This window comes from Tauraco erythrolophus, chromosome 7, assembly GCF_009769465.1.
Source record: "Tauraco erythrolophus isolate bTauEry1 chromosome 7, bTauEry1.pri, whole genome shotgun sequence".
Classification (NCBI taxonomy): domain Eukaryota; kingdom Metazoa; phylum Chordata; class Aves; order Musophagiformes; family Musophagidae; genus Tauraco; species Tauraco erythrolophus.
In genome coordinates this window covers 36,710,982-36,731,915 of record NC_141471.1, presented here as the reverse complement: position 1 = coordinate 36,731,915, position 20,934 = coordinate 36,710,982, and the positions used below count along the sequence as shown (strand labels likewise).

General features: G+C 38.9%; 1 protein-coding gene across 1 annotated transcript in view; it reads right to left on the bottom strand.

The window, feature by feature from the left end:
• The window catches only part of PALS2 (protein associated with LIN7 2, MAGUK p55 family member), a 53,971-nt gene that overhangs the window by 16,935 nt on the left and 16,102 nt on the right, over positions 1–20,934 (bottom strand). Inside the window, exons 2-3 of the mRNA XM_086614477.1 lie at positions 6,511–6,629; positions 1,484–1,636 (exon numbers count right to left, since the gene is read on the bottom strand). Coding sequence (XP_086470603.1) covers positions 1,484–1,636; positions 6,511–6,627 — 270 coding nt within the window. The 5' untranslated portion in view covers positions 6,628–6,629. The remainder of the gene's footprint in view (positions 1–1,483; positions 1,637–6,510; positions 6,630–20,934) is intronic.

Genomic DNA, 20,934 nt, shown 5'->3' with positions numbered 1-20,934 from the left:
TATTCAAGGAATAAAACAATTTGATTGTTACCTGCAGGAGCACCTCATGAGCAACAGAGTGAGAACAAGGCAAATGAAATTCAACACAGACTACAAGGGAAAACACAATCATGATTTAACATATTAACTGACAGACTCAGAAGTGGTATCTCAGAGGTGTAAAACAGCACAAAACCAAACCAAAACCAAAACAAGAACCCACTTCTATATTTACCGAGCCTAAAGGTACCTCTTCTTTACTGAGAGGGTGACTTTGACTTGCCAGCTTTAGTTTCTCTACGTAACACAATGGAGCTCTGTCAGGTCTGTCACTGCATCAGTTGGCCCCCAATTCCAATCTTTTGGCATCAAAACTACCAATTCCTCCAAACTCATCCCCTCCTTTTCCAGTATCAATTTCTGCTAAGGGACCAAAGACTGATTTGCAGGTTTATTCACCAGAAGCGTCCAAATCCTTGTCTTTGATCCCTGAGCTATGACAGCCTTCTGGACAAACAAAAGCACAAGGCAGGCCAACATACTGCTCTTCGGAAGAGGCAGAGGAACTGTCAGCACTCAGAATAGCTACTACCTCAAAGGTTAAACCCTTAAAGTGTTCCCCTTTCCAACAGGTCGCAGCTTGAAAGCATTTCCAGTGTTTACCTATGTCAAACAGTAATGCACCTCACTCCTGTGTTTGTATAATGTATAGCTGAAAATTTAGGGAAAAAAGTGGTTTTATACTCATACACTCAAAAAATGTCTATGACTCTATACCTGTTTGCCAGAAGCAGCACATTTATACTTGTGGCAAAAGATCTGCTTATGTTATTCTACATGATATCTACAGCTAAGTACTAAAGTCGGCTGAAGCCTTCCTGGGAAGTTCAGAATCTACCAAGGATTTACAAACCCTAATCTTTAAGGGTCAATACGGAAGCTGGTAATAGAACAGCAGCTATGGAAAAACATCTGCTTTTGACACATGCCAAAATGTCACTTATGTTAAACAGAGCAACAGTGAGAGGGATGCAGAGTCCCAATTTAAGCTGCAGTGCAGATCACATCATAAAAGAATTACGTTCATTCACTCTGCAAAGTGTACATCTTCTTACACATAAGTATACAGGCCAACAGCTGAACCAAAATGCAGAATGGTCAGTATCAGGAACTGAGACCGCCTGGAAATGCTAAGGATAAAGCCTTCAGGGAATTGTTACGGAAACTCCAGTCATTCAGGAAGTAAACGTTTGTCCAAGATTTATCACAGAAACTCCAGTGGCTTTTAATAAAATGAGTGAAGATAATTTTTGAGGTCATACCAAAGAATAAAATTGTGCTCATTCTTAACACCACATGGCTTCTGCTTTACCTTTCATTCAGAGTAAAATCCTACACATTAAAGTTTGCTACAGTTCAGGTTGTGCTTCATTATTATTCCTAGATCTATATGTAGACACTGACTGATACAGGAAGTTGGCAATATACAGTAAAAAGGCAGCACCTGAAAATGAGGCTCCTTGAGTATTCCAACCAATTCTGCAATATTTTCATCTTTATTTACTAAAGGACTGATGTCTTCAAGAATTTCATTCACCAATTCCAGATTGTTGTCACTGACAGCCTCAAGTTTAGAATCTTCCAGTCGCTCATGAGCCTGTAAGATTAAACATATGAGACTATACTGTAAATAAGTTTCAAGTAGTCACAATTTATAAACCTTTTAAATAATTTCTTGGTGCAACCTTTAGCAGGAAAGTCAGAAAAATTATACATGGTATAATCTGCATATTTTCTCTTATAACTGCAGGAAGGATTTTGCATGTTCAACTATGTGACCCAACAAACTTTGTAAGCAGCACCTGTCAGAGATGCTTTTATGTCCTTATTTCCTATAACCTCTATGCCATATACACCCAACAGTCCTCTCCGAACAGCAAAGCACCTCAGATCTTTCCTGCTTCAGAACTCAGTACAATTACACCTTCTAGAAGAAGGACAAGAAAGGAAATACGGGATCTGCTCAGAAAAAAAATAGCCTGCAAGAGAAGCATTTACCCCAGGCTCTTCCCATTCAAGCACCTTCAAAACAGGACATTCTAAAGGAAAGTCTGCATAACTAATGGAAATACTAAAGAAAAGTCTGCAGCAAAGTATCCTGGGCTGCATTAAGAAGAGTGTAGCCAGAAGGTCAAGCTCTACTCAGCACTGATGAGGCCACAGACCTGGAGTACTGTGTACAGTTCTGGACATACTGGAGACAGACCAGTGAAGGGCCATGAAGATGATGATGGGACTGGACCACCTCACATTAGAGGAAAGGCTGACAGAGCTGGGACTGTCCAGTCTGGAGAAGAGAAGGCTCAGGGGGGATCTCATCAATGTATATAAATACCTGAAGGGAGAGTGCAAAGAGGACAGAGCCAGGCTCTTCTCAGTAGTGCCCAGTGACAGAACAGGAGGCAACAGGCACAAACCGAAACACAAGAGGCTCTGCCTGAACATCAGGAAACACTTTTTCCACTGTGAGGGTGACTGAGCGCTGGCACAGTTTGCCCAGAGAGGCTGCAGTCTCCCTCCTTGGGTATATACAAAAGCCATCTGGACATGGTCCTGGGCAACTGTCTCCAGGTGATCCCGCTTGAGCAGGCGGGTTAGACCATATGCCCTCCAGAGGTCCCTTCCCACTGCAACCATTCTGTGATTCTGTGGTAACTTTTCATCTCTTTCTAGAGCTACTGCTGTAGGTAAAATCCTTTCCTAAACAATGCAGATAAAGAAATTAATTGAAAGGCAGGAGTTTTGAGCTGCAAGAGAAACATCTCAAATCTGAATGCTTTACTTATTTATTACAGGTAGTGCTGTATCATAAAATTAGGGAATACGAGGAGGCCAAAAATAACTAAGATTCTCAACACGCTCAATTAACAGTTATTTACAACACCGTAGCAACAAGAAGTTCAAAAAAGACCAATTGCTTTAGCATGGAAAAACACAATAAATAATAGATACATTTTGGAGTCATCTATATATACTTCCCATATATATAATTTGAAGGTATGCACGCACATCTACTTTCTTATTAGGGCTTTAAAGCAGATGTTAAAATAAAATCTTGCTAAAACCAGAAAACTTTGTTTCCTGAAATCATCTGAGTATTGAATTCTACTTTGTATCTATAAAATGGTATTTCTGCAGGACTGATGATCAAACACTGGAAAGGCTAACTTAAAATAAAGACATTTCAGACATTCCTCAACACCAACATGCACAAACCAAATGACCATGATTACAAAGTCATAGGAAGCTTGGCACCTACACACATTCTCCTTAACAAGCAAATGCTATTTTGTACATAATTCATACAGTAAACAACATCCTTCTTTTAAAGTTTACTTCTTTTACAGCAAGTAAAAACACCAATCTATTGACTTTTAAACATACTCCAACTGCAAAACCTTTATAAGATCAGAGAATATGCGTTACCTTCTTTCTCACTCATTTTCTTTGAAACACCACCACTAACACAGAGTATAACCTAAATACAAATATTCTCACCTTTCACCTCAAAATCAAGGCCATGTATATGCTGGGGAACATAAAGTTTATCAGTCAACAACCTCTGATCCTGTAATATGTTGGGGAGTAGCAGGATATGGAGTGGTATGTATAATAAAAAAAAAAGAAAAAGGAACAGTGTTTTTTTTTTTCCGGTTCATCATTTCAGAAATAGTGATACTGAACTGAGTCTTTTGATTCATTCAATATTTATTATACTTGCCAAATGTTCAAATAGTAATGCTTTTGCCTCCAACAATCTGACATCCTAAATACAGGACTCAATGTTTGTAGATTACTCCTAAGATGTTTCCTTGGTCTGGGGTAGGCACTCACCTGGTATGCTGTAGGCTACGCTACAATACTAAATGCAATAGCGTGACTGCAGAAAAGATCAAGTTCTGAGGTTCAAAAGAATAGTTAACAATCCAAGAGAATTTTGACAAGACAGTTCAGTAGCAAAGCTGAGTAAAATTCAGGCATGTTCCAAATTCAACAACTGTTTTCAAAAAAGCATAACAATTCTAAAGGCTAATTAGATTGAACATAAATCTCAACACAGGAAAGACATGGATCTGCTGGAGCAGGTCCAGAGGAGGACCACAGAAATGATCAAGGGGATAGAACACCTCTCCTAGAGGAAAGGCTGAGAGAGCTGGGGTTTTCACCCTGGAGAAGAGAAGGGAGATCTTACTGCACCCTTTCAGTTCTTAAAGGTGGCTAATAAGAAAGATGGAGACAGACTTTTGAGTAGGGCCTGTTGCAATAGGACAAGGGGTAATGGTTTTAAATGAAAAGAGGGTAGATTTAGACTACACATGAGGAAGACTTTTTTTTTTATGATGAGGGTGCTGAAACAGTGGAACAGGTCGCTCAGAGAGGCTGTAGATGATCCATCCCTTGAAACATTCAAGATCAGGTTGGACGGGGCTCTAAGCAACCTGATCTCATTGAAGATGTCCCTGCTTGTGGCAGGGGGGTTGGACTAGATGATCTTTGGAGGTTCCTTCCAATCCAAACTATTCTACAATTCTAAAAACATCAGTAAATGACAGGAAAATACATTTTACAGTGATTATAGTTACTCCTCCCTTTCCAAACCACCTACTGAAGAATGGAAAGGTATAGTAAAAGAACCCTACCTCAAAAAAGATCAGTAATTTCTACCTTGATGCCTTTACTCTAAACAGAAAAAGAATGAAATTAACTTAAACAAAGATTAGTCAAAATTTACACTGCAAAATATCATAAACTACTATCCTTAATGCTCACCTTCATTTTCTTAAGGGCTGAAAAGAAAATAATAGCTTGTATGGCTCACAACACATTTCCCTAAGTTTCTTTTTGTCCTTTTTGAGATACTTTACATAATGATTAGTCTTAATAACTGACTAATAAAGGAAAATGAAAAAGTTTTTACATTTGTGGCCAGGTCTAAAATGAATCTGACCACCTCAGGGTCCTGAGAATTGCCTAGTCAATAGCTCTTCTAATAGAAAAATAAGTTTTATGTATTTTTAGAGACAAATGGATATATATGAACTATATATACTTCATGAAATGTGTTGTCGTCTTGATCTTGTCCTTATTTAGCTCTGCTGGTTAGGACCGAGTTTTTGGGTTTAATTCCAGAATAATTACAAAATGAGTGCAGTCATGCCATATGAACACAATTAAAACCTTTCAGCATTCTAGATAAAGCAAGTTTATAGTCAAGAATCTGTTTCCATTACATGCACTTTTTTACATCTTCTAGTCATTAAATTCCACATAATTGTGATTGGCCATTAAAGCACAAATTCTTGGTAAGAAAAAAAAAGCTTTGCAATGAACGTTTTCTTCATGATAAATATTAAACTAAAGATGATGTATACAGCAGATACTGAAGTTGGAAACAACTCTAAGTAAGAAAATGCTTTTACTTACTCTAGTATATTTAGTATACAAATCTTTCCCTCCGCAGTCATCTCACTAGCAGATGAGATACTTCCATTATTTCTAGGTTTATTGCTATGCAATGTCTTCCACTTACAACCAATTTTTTGAATAGCTAAACAGAAGTAAATTCTTACATGAATTCTTATGACTTTTCCTTTCCAGATTTTTATACTGAGTAAAATCCCTGCACAACAATCCTTTAGCTTTACAGAGTACTTCATGCCTGCCCAGAGGGCATTGCTTTCAGATGTCTATTCATATTAAAGAGATTGCTACATTTAAGTTAACTGTTTTTTCCTCATGAAAGGAGCTTATTTTTATGAAGTAAGATTAAGAAAGAATATAAGTGCTGTGCAATATTGACTTCAACTCCTACTGGTAAGATCAGCTACATTTTAATTACAGAGTCCAAAGATTTTTTGTAAGTATCACCTTACGTATTTATAATTGATTGCTACCATCTATAAATAAAAGGTTTTCATAATGCAAGACAAAAACTAAGGATAGCTCATGTCTCAGAGAGCTGACAATCAAAGGCCCCAGCATTACTCTGAGATCCAGGAACAGGCATGGAGAAAACATTTCACTGGGCTGATCAGAAAGTTGTTTTGAGCCAAAACCAAAAAGAACACTTGTTTATGCCATGGGGGAAAGAAGGTTATTGCTCTCACTTTTCATCTTTGGCAAAACCGCTAAAAGTCAGAAGGCACACAACAGTGGCCACGAGACCGTATTAAACCCAACTGCTTCTACTTTCAAGTATTTTGACATTTTCTTCATCAATAATGTTACCACGTTATTTCTGGATTTTCTGAATTTTTCTTTTCCTCTAGAATCTTCCCATATAATAATAAACCAGCGTGCACAGAAATGACATTATACCAAACTTTCACCTTCAAGAACTCCTTCAAGTCTTTTACTGAGATGTACCGTACATAAAAGGCATTGTTAATATCTCAATCCATACAATGTTCACACAATAATTTAACAGTTAAAATATTTCCAGATTCTGCTCAGAGCAGCAAGTTTAACTACCTTAGCAAGCGACCTTACAATAGGGTTTTCCATAATTCCTTTAAGAAAAATCAGGTCTATTTCTTCAGCGCCTGTCGATGTCGGCAGATCAGTAAGGTTATCCAGGACCTGCTGCATGGCTGTTGACAAAACAAAAACAAAAAGTTAAGTACTGACCAAAGCAGGCTTGCGTAAATAGCAAAAGCTCTGGGAAACACCACAATATCAACTTTAGAGACGTTAAGCAGCCAACTACATCTTCTGAGAGCAAGCGGACAGAACTTCTTTTTTGGTTGTTTGAAAGATGGAAATAAAGGATCTATCCAAACTGTTATCACCACAACCGTCTTAAATTCAGGCCCAGCACATTCCTTTCAAGATTTGCTACTATTCAAAGATTGAAAAAAACAAACAAGTATAAACTATGGATAAGGTATGCATAATCTTCCAAATACAATAAAAGTAACTCATTCATGACTCTCTTTGTTTACTCTCTCTTTCAGAGGAATTTTTCAGCCCTTATACACACACCAACTAATGACAAGTTTTACAGTGCTTACATAGGCAGAGGTCACTGTTTTTAAAACGAACACATAGTTTCAAACCAATTTTTTTTAACCAAAAATTTGCTTCCAAGGCAGCTGTTACCTTGGGAACACTTGTGTCCATCCCCAGCAGTCCGCTACAATGAGTTCTGATTTACTGCACTCCAGCACTAAGGGTAGATGGTGCAGATGCTGACACCAACCTGGCACCACAACACACTGCAACAGAAAGTACATCCTACAATGCGCGATATATCATGCCTGCCCAGTACCCTCAGTGGAGATTTTCCTGGCTATCTACAGACTCACAGAGAGAACTGCAGCAACTTGGGTGAGAGTGAACAACGGTGCCCAAGAGAACATCAGAAAATCCCACTGTCCCAGCTGTCTGGTCCTGTGAGTTCACTGAAGTGAGTGATGAGAATTTATTTTATAACTCTATGCTTCAACCTTCCCATTTAAGATAAAGCTGAACAAAACAGATCTGTTATGTTAGACAACAGGTTCGGTATGTTCTGTTCACATATTACAGAGTTCTTGTACATCCAGGTGCACACGCAGCAGTCCTTAGCGGAGATTATATCAGCTAGCCCTGAGCTTGCAGAGATGAACGTGTGCCAGCTCAGGCTGAGCACAAAAGGGGGCACCACTGGAGACAGTCTGATGTCCTTCACAAGGGAAACGGTCATTCTTTCCCTGTTTCCCAACATATGATTAAGTACTTTTATCTTGTAGTATTATCTCAGTAGTGAATAACCTATACTGTTCTTAACTATATTCTTTAACTCCTGCTAAGTTACACGTGCATGCTCAGACACTTACACAGGTATGCTGAACGAGTCTTCTGTTGAGATCCCCAACAAGCTAAAAAGCATTAGAACCACCACTGTGTACAGCAATGCTCTGCATGTTGCATAGCAGCATATATCAAGAGAATTAGAAAGCCTATATGCCCCTTCTCCCACACAGGAATTTACCCTTAACTTTCCTCATTGCTTTATAATGAAAGCTATTATGAAACACTGCACAGTAACAGAACAAACAGCATTTCTCAACACCTACTTTCTGATTTCAATTCTTCCTAGAAAATTCCATTCCATGAAAAAATTTTCTGGCCATTCTTTCTGTCAAATGGAACTGACTTTTCAACAATCAAATCACTTGTGTGCCACATTTTAAATACAGCAGTGTATGTCAAAAGACTGCATTTTTAAAAAATATGTTTTAACCGAACTTCTCGCTTTCAAAAAGAGAACCTTCTGAGAAATCATGAGTAGGAGGGAAAATGACACTTACTTTATGCTTTCAGATTTCGAAGCAATATTATTTTCACTTTTTAATAGAAAAAGTGCTGCTAGCAATCACACATTACGTAAAGTCACCAAATCAACCTCTAAATTGTCTACATCTTCCTCAGGCTAGGTATGTCCTATATCTTGACTAATTCAGCTGTGGATGCAACTGCCATGTTTCATGTTTTCTCAATTCCTAGTTATAGATTCATGACTCTTAATGTAGTCATGCAAGCTATAGCATTTGCAGAAGTAGACAGATGTTTCTAGCCAATTTAAGTAGTGTACTAGGTGCTGCATAAATATTGAAAGTGTTAAAACAATAAGCTTTCTTTACATTTTTAACAGTTATGTAAACAGTTTTTAAGGGACTTCAGGTTAGTGCTTTTGTTTTTATAACTAATCTGAGTGAAAATATAAAGCTTCCTACAGGTCAAAGCATGCATCTCAACTACCAGTTGCAATTCCGGCACTTGATGCTGACACAGGCGAGCATAATAAAGATACTCTTTATATATTTCCATGTTAATAAGCTGTTTCTTATACAACCCTTTCAGAATTCTGCCTTAAAATGATCAAATTAAAAATTAAAATCTCTACATAAAAACTTTATCATCAAGGAGAAGAGCAACACGAAGCTTCACAAGAATGACTTTCAAGCTTTGTGCAGCTAGACAGAGTATTTTCAAATTAATATTTTATTTAATAAAGGTTTCATAAATTCTAGCATCAAAACTGCTTAAGTATATTTTAGAATTCTCGGAAAGCAGCAAACACCCCTATCAACATGCAGAGTGCAAAAAATTCACAAAAGCAGACTTGCATCCCAGGTGATCAAAACCAAAAGCAGCTGTTTTGAAAACAGCTTCCTACTGCTGTGCATCTGATGGTCGCCTTCTCTCATGGCAAAGCCATCACGGAAAGAGTCTTCTTTCCTATAATTAGTGTTGCCTCAATATTAGAAAGAAAAACAAAAAGGCAGGTATAGGTAAGTTGGGATAAGACACCTTTACTCACCCTGGAATGGTTAAGTTTGAACACAAGGTGGGTCTCTATATTGCCTCAGTATAGCTAGTTCCCCAGGGAAGATCTTTCTAAGAAGTTGAATTAAATAAATAATTCTGTTAAGCATCTCTTTATTTTAAACCAGCTACAAGGTTAATTAAAAAAAAATACAGCACGAGAAAGCTTTAAGAAGCTTCAATAAAGTATCTGCACCTGTTACTTAGTACCTGGTAACTAGAAACTAGAGCAACATTCATATGCCTCACTGTGTTGTACGCTTCACGTTTCACTGCTTTAAGTCCACCTGGAAAAAAAATTCAGAACATGGCTAAATGCTATTTTTCAAAAAGTCATCAGGAGCATCTTCCAACAGGAATTATGTCAGCTGGTTTATTCAAAAATAGACAACAATAAAGGGTACTTCTTGTGACGGACTAGACTAAGCATTTCAATTTCAGTGTTTTACATTTATCATGCAAGTCATGGGCCAGCTTCAAACCTAGTTCCTGTTTAATGCGAAATGCTAATATTTGCTCGCATGTGAAAATATTTTTGGAAGTCTAAGCAACATACTGACCTACACATGCCTTAGATATTCATACATGTACCTTCAAACAATGTGATTTATCCAAAGACAATTTGGGGCAGGGGATGGGAAGATGCTTTGGTAAACGTATTATAGACCCTCTTTTTATGTATCTACTCAATAGCCTTTTGTTTATTCGTTCCTAGGGGAAAAAAATCTTATTAAAATACAAACAGCAGGAGATACGTTGTTTCCAGGCTTAATTACAATGATCTTTCAGAATAACGTAGATAAACATGGAATTTCAAGTAGCAATTTTTTCTTTTCTGAAGCAAAGCCACCTTAGCTCTTTTAAAAAAGTGTCTTATATTGGAGCAGCAGGAATGAAAGCTGAAGATGTACGTACTCATGTAGGAAAGTTTCACTTAAAAGATCAGGTCCTATCAAGCAAAAAACAGATGGAACTAAGGAGTTTAGAGATTGCCAAATCTAAATACCCCATCAAAAACTGTGCTTTGAGCCTCCCATCTCTTCTCTGGCAAATCTGCCCTTGAAATGCTGATAGAGGTTACTCACTGAGGCGGGGTGGGAGGTAGGCAAAAAAAAGACCTGTAGAACTTAAATGTAAGTCAGGCACACCAAACTGCATAAGCAGGTTCTCAGGAGTGCTCCTTATTGTTGAATACTTTGGTGTCCAGTAGAAAGCAAATGTGTGCTTTTCCTTCAGTGGAAAGTTAATTGGGTCTCTCTTGCGTCTCTCATCCCATCCTTTAGAGGAAACTGGTAAGAAAATAGGAACTTTGAGAGTTCTACCCTGTACCTCCTTCCCTCTCTGAAGACAAGCCTTTTTCTATATTCAAAAACCCATCTGGGTAAAATTTTAATTCTCATCACAACACAAAAGGACTTGCCTTTGTCAGGACAGCATGAGACAGGCATGGTTGACTACGATGGTTAACAAAACCATCTAGGAACACACCTATTACAAGAAACATGCATTAACGACAGCCTCCGGACAGAACAGGAGGAACCGTGCAGCAGAAACAGACTCTCAGTCGAGGCAAGGTGTTGAAATAAAGGGATTCTTAGGAAAAAGTGACAACAGAACTGAGTCTGAGCTGAGACTCCAAAGAGCAAATCAGATTACAATGGGACACTCTCCACTCCAGTGCCTGGCTGTGGTGACAGGGAACACACGTAGAATTAATTTCCACAGTCAATTTTCAGAAAACATCTTCATAACTATAGACAGTTTAAAGCCTCGAGTAAGACTCATCAGGAGCATACTGGTCTGCTGCGTACATGCACTGAAAATTTAATCCTACTCTGCATATGACTCCATACTCAGAGAAACTAGTTTGCCATTTGAACTCCATTTCAAAAAGGGAAAGGGAGGGGAAAGACTTGTTAATTGATCTCTGTGGCAAACAGCATGCATCCTGAAGCATAAGAAAACAGAAATCCCACTTACTAATACAACATTTATGAAGCAGAATTAACTCCTCCTAATTCACATATAGCTTTTCAGAAAACCAAAGGATGCTTCCAAAGGTTTGATCTACATACTGTACCTTACAATACCAAATTCAGACCAAACAGAAGTAAAAGATACTACGATAACTCTTCTTGTATTTGTAAGAAAAAGACAGGTTTTCACTAAGCTCTAAGCTCTCAACTGTGACTCTTCTATCAAATTCGATTTTACTCTTTCTTTCAGTGCCTAATTCTTGTCTAGATTAATTCTACATAAAGGAAAGAGGAAGCATACATTTAAATAAATTTTCCAGATTTGCACACAGAAGACAAATGTGTCACTCACTGGGGAAAATTAAAGCTTTCCAGAGTGAATACCTTGCACAGAGTTTTTAGCTCAATTTCATTTTATTAGTCTCCAAGCTTACAAACTAACAGGAATGAAAAGAAAATTATGGATAATATATTTAAATAAACATACGCATATTTATTTCCACATGACCTACTCATCTGGATAGGAAGGTATAACAAATACCTCAAGGATTATTGGTGAGGCTGGTGCTTCACACAAAGTCTAGAAAGTTAGATTAAAATCTTGTCACGTACACAAACTTTGGAAACAATTTATTGTGCGATTTAAAACCTTTTCAAGAGGGACATATCCAAAAGAAAAGTTTCACAAGACACCCAATATGCATAGACAAAAGAAGATTCATTTGTAACTCATACAGCCCTTAACCAATGACTGCTGTTTAAATTTTTCCCATTTGTATTCATTTTTTAAAAATGGATTTATGCTTTAGTATACTGCAGGTGAAAGAAAAAAAACTTAAAAAACATTATTTTCATTGACCACTTCTCTCTCCAGTAACAAATTACAACATTTTTGGCAGTCTAGGTCTGAGAAAAGGAGTACCTATGAACAAGTTAACATTTTGAGCTAGTACAAACAATTTCATTCACTAAGAGGCTATTGACCAGGAATATATGAAACACTGACCAAGTCCTCTGTTACTACTGTTAGAGTAAGCTTCAGAAACCAGGTTTTAAGATAAAAGTCTCTGAGAAAGCATTATGCAGTGAGCACATACAACACTACCTCTGCGTTGCTACAGCCAGCAACTGAATTCAGCAAGCACAGATCACATTTAGAAATGCCTCCAGAGAAGCACTAGAAAAGTAATGTACAATTGCAGTTTAGCCCCTCTGCTCCTCTACGCTAGGCTACAAATTAGTTACATAACCCCATACAAGGTAGGCCTATGTTGCTTGTTGTAGTAGGGTACGATGATACTTGGGCTCTGAAGCATCCAGAGACTTTGCATCCCATCAGCACGAGGTTTTATCCAGGCTACGTGACAAATAATTGCCAAGCAGGGAGCACTGGGCCAATGCAGCTATAGCCCCATCGATAGCCACCATAACTCAAGTATTTCTGGGCAGCAGTCCACTGTAACATCATGTAGGCACATTTTCTAGATAGGATCCCTTCCTCATTCCTCTGCTCCAGTCTGGGGCGTCTCTCCATGTGAGACACTCCTCCAGGACCTTCTCCAACGTGAGTTGTTCCCGCAGGCTGCAGTTCATCACTGACTGCCGCAGCGTGGGTCGCTCCCACGGGATGCAGTTCTTCAGGAACAGGCTGCTCCAGCACAAGCTTCCCACGGAGTCATGGCCTCCTTCACAGGGTCCTCCGCAGGCTGCAGGTGGGTCTCTGCTCCACCGCTGATCTCCACAGGTGGCAGAGGGGCCACTGCCGTCTCGCCACGGGCTGCAGGGGAAACCCAGCTCCAGCACACCTCCTCCTGCTCCATCCCACTGTCCCTGGTGTCTGCAGCGTTGTTCCCCTAATGCCTCTCTCCCTGCGGGACACACTGGCGGCCCTGGCTGCGGACGGCCACCTGCAGCCAAGGCCCGCGCCGCCCCCGCTCTGCTGCAGCTTCCCCCGCAGGTTTTTTCCCCCCTTCTTAAATATGTGATCACAGAGGCGCTCCCGCCATCGCCGACTGGTTCAGCCTTGGCCAGTGGGGATCTGACATGGAGCCGAGGAAGCTTCGAGTAGCTTCTCACAGGAGCCACCCCCTGCTACCAAGACCCCACCACACAAACCAAACACACTATAAATAGATGCTCAAGCAGCCCCTGCTCCTATCAAACCTCACTCAACTACACCGTACTCGCCCGTTTCTTCTTCATCTTCATGAACTCTTAAGGTCACAAAAGCTGTGGGGAAAAATGAACAACCCTTCCCCATCCCAAATACTGTAGCCGTATTTCTTTCAAGCTGTGAAGTTTGTCTAAAAAAAGACGAAGCACAAATTTTCTGATGGAACAGATGGACCTCACAGCTGCATCTTTCGGAAAGAAAAGCACTATTTTAAAATTATTTCAGTAAAGATAAAAAGGGAAGGAAGCATCACATCTCCAAAGCCAGCTGAATTAAAAGGATAAGTCTTACTTGAAGATATATATCATGACCAACAATAAGATATTGATGAGAGATACACTAAAATCCAGTACGGAGGAAATTGTGTTCTCTTTCTTAAAGGATTGTAAAGAAAAAGATCTGAATTGTAAAGTACAAAGGCAATTAACTTAACTTGATGTTCACTAACTAAGCTTGATGCTTTGAAGATAAGCCTATACAGATGTTTAAAAAAAAAGACAGAACACTTGGTAATATTTATTAGAGAAAGACTGATGCAAGCTTCAGGCACAGATGATGATTAACTGAGGAGGCATACACATGCACACACACAAATATGCTAAATACTTCTTTTCTGACAGAGAGAAGCTTCTCATATAATGATTTAAATTGTACACGTCAAACCCCACAGTTGAAAGTTCTCTGCAGCAAATAAGAAGGGCAGCAGAAACCCGCATGGTGATTCCTCTGTTGTAGTCCGAGCCACCTAATGAATTTGCTTCTTCATTATGGTATTTGTACCACACTGGAAGAGGCAGAAGGACATAAGATGCCTTCTGAAAGGTTCAGGAGACGCAATTATTTGAAAAGAGATTTCATTTTCCCATTTTTCTGCTTAAATAGTTTTCATGCTCCACTAGAAAAGCAGCATTTCTTACTGAATTACAGCATACATAAGTGTTTGAGAGTAATCAGTTAAAACAAATTATTACTAAAAAGTAAACATTTTCCTCCCAGGAGTACATTCAGGAAATAACTGGATCAAATTGTCAAACTTCAATGGCAAGGGTCCCCACAAGATCTCTAATCCAACCTCACGCTCTAAGAAGCGACAGTTATAAGAGCACACCATGTTGCTCAGGACTTTACCCAGAAAAGTCCTGAAAACCTCCCAGGATGGAGACTACATAACTTCTCTCAGCAACCACTTCCACTACTTCCTAATGATGAAAAAAGTTTTCCTGAACCCACAGTCTGAATTTCTCTTGCTTCCATTTATGTCTTTTGTCTCTCATTCTCACTGAAACAAGTTGCCCACAGAAGTTGTGGAGTCTGCAGCCCTGGAGATACTCAAAACCCAACAGACACAGACCTGGACAACCTGCTCCAGTTGATCCTGTTTGAGCAAGGGGGTTGGCCCAGATGATCTGAAGGAGTTCCCTTCAACCTCAATGATTCCGTGATTCTGTTATTATTTCTTGGCATCCTTCATGCAGAGGGAAAGCTTCGCTCAATGCTATTACTCTTCTTGAACTTTGCTACATACTCTTCCACACCATGTAAATACTACCTTTAAATAAATACTGGAAACTCATATTGGTACTATACTGAAAGACAGAAATTTCCAGTCCTTCTGTAATATAAAAGGCCCCAGTTTAAACCCATAAACACCATCAGCTCAGTTATGGACGCTTGCACTTCGCCAGGGCAACTCAGGCAACACTGAAAAAGCTATGCTACCAGTGGTCGTTCTAAGCTAAATATAAGAATTTTCACACTGTTAAAAAAAGAAAAAACAAAAGCAGACCTATGCCTCTAAATAATTACTTTATGAATTGATACTAAATTGCTAATGTGCTGTTTTACAGATTCTAAATAAAGTTTATCAGAAACTTAATAACTACAGTAAATCTTTGCTGAACATTCGAACATCACTCAGTCGCCAACAAGTAAATAAAATTACTTCCAATTTCTGAAAACTTTACGCATTGCCCTAAATATAAGAAGCTTTTGCTCTAGCTGACTATTTTCATTAGTCTTTCTAAAATGTAGTACTAAGGACCCAAATTTTGAAACCAGTTCCGTTTCCCCTCTAAATTGTTTATTATACAGTTATGATAAGGCACAGCTTAAAGGAAATCACTACTTTTCCTCTTGCTATTACAAATATTCATGTTGCCATTTAGAAGAAATAATCTTTGAGGAGATCTTTGAAAAAACTTCAAAACATAAGCATTTCTCTGCACAAATACGAAGACCAAATATTCCAGACATTGAAGAAATTTTTAAAAGGTGCTTAAGTAATCCAGAAATCTAAATCTGCTGGAGGCAGTAGAGGTCAGCAGAAAGACAAGCAGCGCTGTATGTATGTAAAAGCTTCCATTGTAGTAAAAAATGTAAGTGCTCCAAGGGGAGAGAAATTAAAAACAGTATTGTGTCTCAAATTACAAAGCAGCAGTTGCATTTGAAATAAAATATGGAAGGAATTTAAGGCAAAAGCTTCAACCACCATATAGCACAAACTAGAGTATGCGAAGGCAGGTCAACTAAAAGCTTTTTAAAAAGGTCGAACTATTTCCTTTTTTTTGTAGTGTTCTTACTTCTCAGCTACAGATGTTCGGAAAGTATGTACTGAAGTCACGCAAGGACTACTGTACTTTAACTGAATACTAGCACATGCCCCAGGAGAAATTTCCACTTTGGTGAACAAAGACTGTACTCCCTTAGCTCTTCAACTACTTCAGTACTTCAGGTACTAAGGGATATTTTAAAACTGATTTTTCAATGAAGGCAAAACGCATTCAGTGGATATGCAATCTAAGATGCTACTTTGTACCCCGAGTTTCAGTACAAATTCAACAAGTTTCAGGACTTATTCTGCACTACACTCAACTTATGCAACAGGCTGAACTTACTGGATCACATCACTCAACCTCCTTGCTATTTTGCAAGAAGCAGTTGGATGAAGAAACTTGTATTCTTCTATAGTCACATACACAGGCAATTAATGCCAGTATTTATGAATTCCAAAATGCCAGCATAATAGATGCAACAAAGTAAGTACAGCTTTTGAATTACGCCTTTCTCTGTATCTTAATTTTTCAGCTCTAAAGTGCACCCTTACAAATGAATCAAAGCTTTGTATCTCTATTTTTCTCGCAGGACTCAAAATTATTTATCAGTTGCAGGGTGACTGAGCCTGAAGACAGAGTAATTGACTAACAAAATACTAACAGTGTAAGTAAAAACCTCAGTTGTATACCTAGAAGGAAGTTATGTTAAATATATTAACAAAGAAAATAATTCAGTTTACTGTACCACTTGTCTTGGTGGAAAAGTTGAAGTCATGCACAACCATCTATACAATTTTATCCCATTGATAACTTTATCCTAAGACACCAATCAGAAATCAATGAAGAGACCTTCCTACATCAGATCCCTTCTTCACACAAGTACTAAATTTAGACCTAAAGAGGAAATATTGAACCCCCTTCCAAAGGAAAAGGAGAATTCCACTTTAAGCGTTACGTGCTTTCATCTTGTTACTAGTCTCCAATCGACATTGTCATAGTGGGTAAAAGCGAGCTGTGAAACTTCTGAGTTGCGTGTTCTCCTGCACTTCTAAGAACAGGCACCCCAGCAGCAACAAAACAGGAGGTTTAAGTTCTGTTATGAACATGTTTCTTCGACCATTCGCGCTTTCATCTAGGTACACTGTGCAGGCATATTTTCAAAGAAGAAAGCTAAAATTCACAAGGATTGTAAGGCACCATACTGTCAGTGTAACTGTCATGGCTCAGAACAATACTTACACAGCTCTTTTGTCATGTGGTTTGGGTACGTCTGCAAACAAGACAAGGTACTTCTAACACACAAAATTGGACACTCTACTGCACAGCAAAGTAACAACACTGTGCACCTCCAGAGATCCATGGTGAATCTGATCACTACAGATGTTGGTTCCCCTGGAGTTTGCATCTCAGGGGCGCTTGCATCCTTCCAACTGAAAGCACCTGATCACTCAACAGAACACTAGTAGGAAATTAAAAAAAGCCACACTTCAGATACCTGGGCATTTCCTTGATCTTGGATAATATGAAATTTAGCTTAAACAATTCTTTCTGCACCCTGTTCTTAATCCAAATCATCTACAGCTAGCAAACAATGCCTCAGTTCTCATTCTTCTAATCTAAAGAAGGTAATTTTCTACCCTAAAGAAGGCAATTGACTGGGAAAGAAGCAAGCCTAGCATAATTCATCTGCATCTCTTCCAGTCTGCACCTTTTTTCAATATGGACAGTCAGAACTGTGCAAAGTATATCAGAGAGGAGTCCCGAGTGCCTTGCACAACACCATTACTGCCTCCCTCTCTACTGATACAGACAGATCACGAGATCTATTTTGACTTTCTCTGTTAAAAGCAGCAGTAGTATCTGGATGAAAGGTGATTTCTGGTGAAATTCATCATTGTCACCTTTCATCCAGATACTACTGCTGCTTTTAACACTACCTACTTTTACAAATTTAAGTGGAGACACTGAGGAATTCTAACAATTAAGAATTTTATGATGAAGGTTTTTGATATCAGGTGAAATAAAGCTGTATTAATAAACTCTCAGACCTATTTAATAAAAACAGCAAAATGCTTTTTTAAACAAAAGCATCCAAACACATCACTTTCAAAATCCTATTGCCCCATCATGATGCGGCCACTCCAAAAAATACACCTGTGCCCTTTTAATACCTCACATCCATATATTAACATTTCATGCATGCCCTGCTTCGGATCTCTGTTATTGTGAAGTATTTGTTTAATTATCACTTTCAACCTAAAACATTGGAATATTTAAATTAGATCTGCATCAATGCAGACATAAAAATATTTTTATTTGAGGTTCTATTACAGATACTGCACAAGCATTTGAAAATTGCTCAATGAATTCATATGCAGAAAACAGGAACACAAGACAACTTTTTAGAGCACAAAATAAAGCACTTTAAAAAAAGATTTAGACTATCACAACACATTATTTAATCAAGAACGAAAGTGATTTGAAGTTAAAATAGAAAAGATATCTGATTATTATAGGACTATTATATCTACCTCATTTTTCTAGAGGGGAAAAAGACCCACCATGCAAAACTTCTATAGTGAAGTTCTCAGTTAATTCGGAGTCTACTTAACTTCACTGAAAGTTTTTCTCTACATCACAACTTGCAAGTGAAAAATTTAAGACAGGAGTGAAACTGCAAAAATTATAAAATGTAAGTTAATCTCTGGCCTAGGACCTCAGATTTCAATGTTACATGATCACTTAGTACATCTTCCGGAAGTTTCATTTGAAGTTCATTCTTAAACTCTAACACTCCCACTGAAATAATCCCTCTTATGGAAGCACTCCCCATCTCTGCCCATGCAAACTTATTAGGAAGCTGTAAAAGCAAGTTGCTAAATGAACCATATTATAGGTCGGGGTGACTTGCAAGAGGAGAAAAAACATAGTTTTCATGACTACCCTTGCCATATGACGCAGTTCTTGTTTATTCTAAGGTAAAGCCTTACCTACAAGGAAAAGTTACAAAAACACACTTGGAATGTTAGTAGTGATGTAGTGTATGGAACTTGGCTTTTTGAGTGCATCCTCCAAGCTCAGGAGTGATGCATCCCAACAAAGAGGAAGTTGGGCAGAGACGCCAGGAGGCCTGAATGATGAACAAGGAGCTCCTGGACAAACTCAAGTACAAAAGGGAAGGCTATAGAGGGTGGAAGCAAGGACAGGTAGCCTGGGAGCAATACAGAGAAATCGTCCAAGCAATCGGGGATCAGGTTAGGAAAGCTAAAGCCCTGACAGAATTAAATCTGGCCAGAGGGCATTATCAAGGGCAATGAGAAAAGCTTCTACACCCACGTCAGTAACAAAAGGAGGACCAGGGAAAATGCGGGCCAGACCCTCTCCAGAAGGAAACGGAGACCTGGTTATCCAGGATATGGAGAAGGCTGAGGTACTCAATGACTTTTATGCCTCAGTCTTCACTGGTAAGTGCTCTAGCCACACTGCCCAAGTCACAGAAGGCAAAGGCAGGGACTGGGAGCATGAAGAATCACCCACTGTAGGAGATCAGGTTTGAGACCAAGTCCATGGGACTCAATGAAGTGCATCTGCAGGTCCTGAGGGAACTGGCAGATGAAGTTCCTAAGCCACTATCCATCATGTTTGAGAAGTTGTGGCAGTCCAATGGCTAGACTGAGATTAGCTGTAATGAAGACATTCCTAACCATGAGGGTGGTGAAACACTGGAACAGATTGCCCGGATAAGTTGTGGGTGCCCCATCCCTGGCAGTGTTCAAGGCCAGGTTGGATGAGGCTTTGAGCAACCTGATCTAATGGAAGGTGTCCCTGCCCATGGCAGAGGGGCTGGAACTAGATGATCTTTAAGGTCCCTTCCAATCCAAGCCATTCTATGAATCTATCATCTGAAACATGGCTAAGTCTACAGAAGGGAAAAAATTAAAGAAATTTTCAGATCATTTCTTTCTAGATTCAAACTGCAATGCTGTTTTTAAAAGCAGTTCATACATTTCCTCATACACTAACTCTCTTCAATCTCGTTTATGGTGAAACAATAAAAGCTACCGACTTTCTTGGTTTTGACCCGAGTCCATTGTTCTGTTCTTTCCCCCACTGCTTAGGGGTCTCAAAGTAAGGGGTAGGAGGAGAAACAAGAGGAAGATGTTAGTATAAGCAGTACCTGACTGAGCCAAGAACCTCATTGGCTTTTAGCAATGGAACTTCTCAGATTCACTCAAGTTTCTAGGCCCTGTTACTTGGGTATCAGGAGTCAGAATTACTTATAACATCATCAACAGAAAAGAAGTGGAGACGACTCTCAAAATAGCCTATTGAAGTCCTCCTATGTACAATCAGAAATGGCAGGTTAGCAATCACGATTCTTCTCCATCCCCAGCCTTGGAATTCCAATGCAATAGAGAAATAATCCTATGTTTTAGCTTTTCCACAAGAAGGTATTATGAAGTCTGGGTCCTGATCTGGAAAAGAGTAATTGCTTTGCCAACCATCTTCAGCATGGCAGTTAAGAGGACTGTCTCATCACACTAAATGATTTCTCAAAGTAGTCAGTCCCATCCATAGTAGTATCTACTTACGATACTCCTCATTAAGTTCCTCTTTATCAGAACAGTATTGGGCCTGAGAGATATATAAGAAGAGAGCAATGTATCCTCCAACGGATAAATTGGTTCTTTGGGCACAACTAGCTTTAAGATCACAGAATAATTTAACATGAAGTTACCTTCAAGTTCCCAAGTGCACTTAAAAGGGCAACAATGTCTTTTTCTATAATGCTAAGATGTCTTTTTCTATAATGCTAAGATGTCTTTTTCTATAATGCTAAGATATCCAACATTTTTGGCGTGTCACAATGTCAAAAAAACATCCA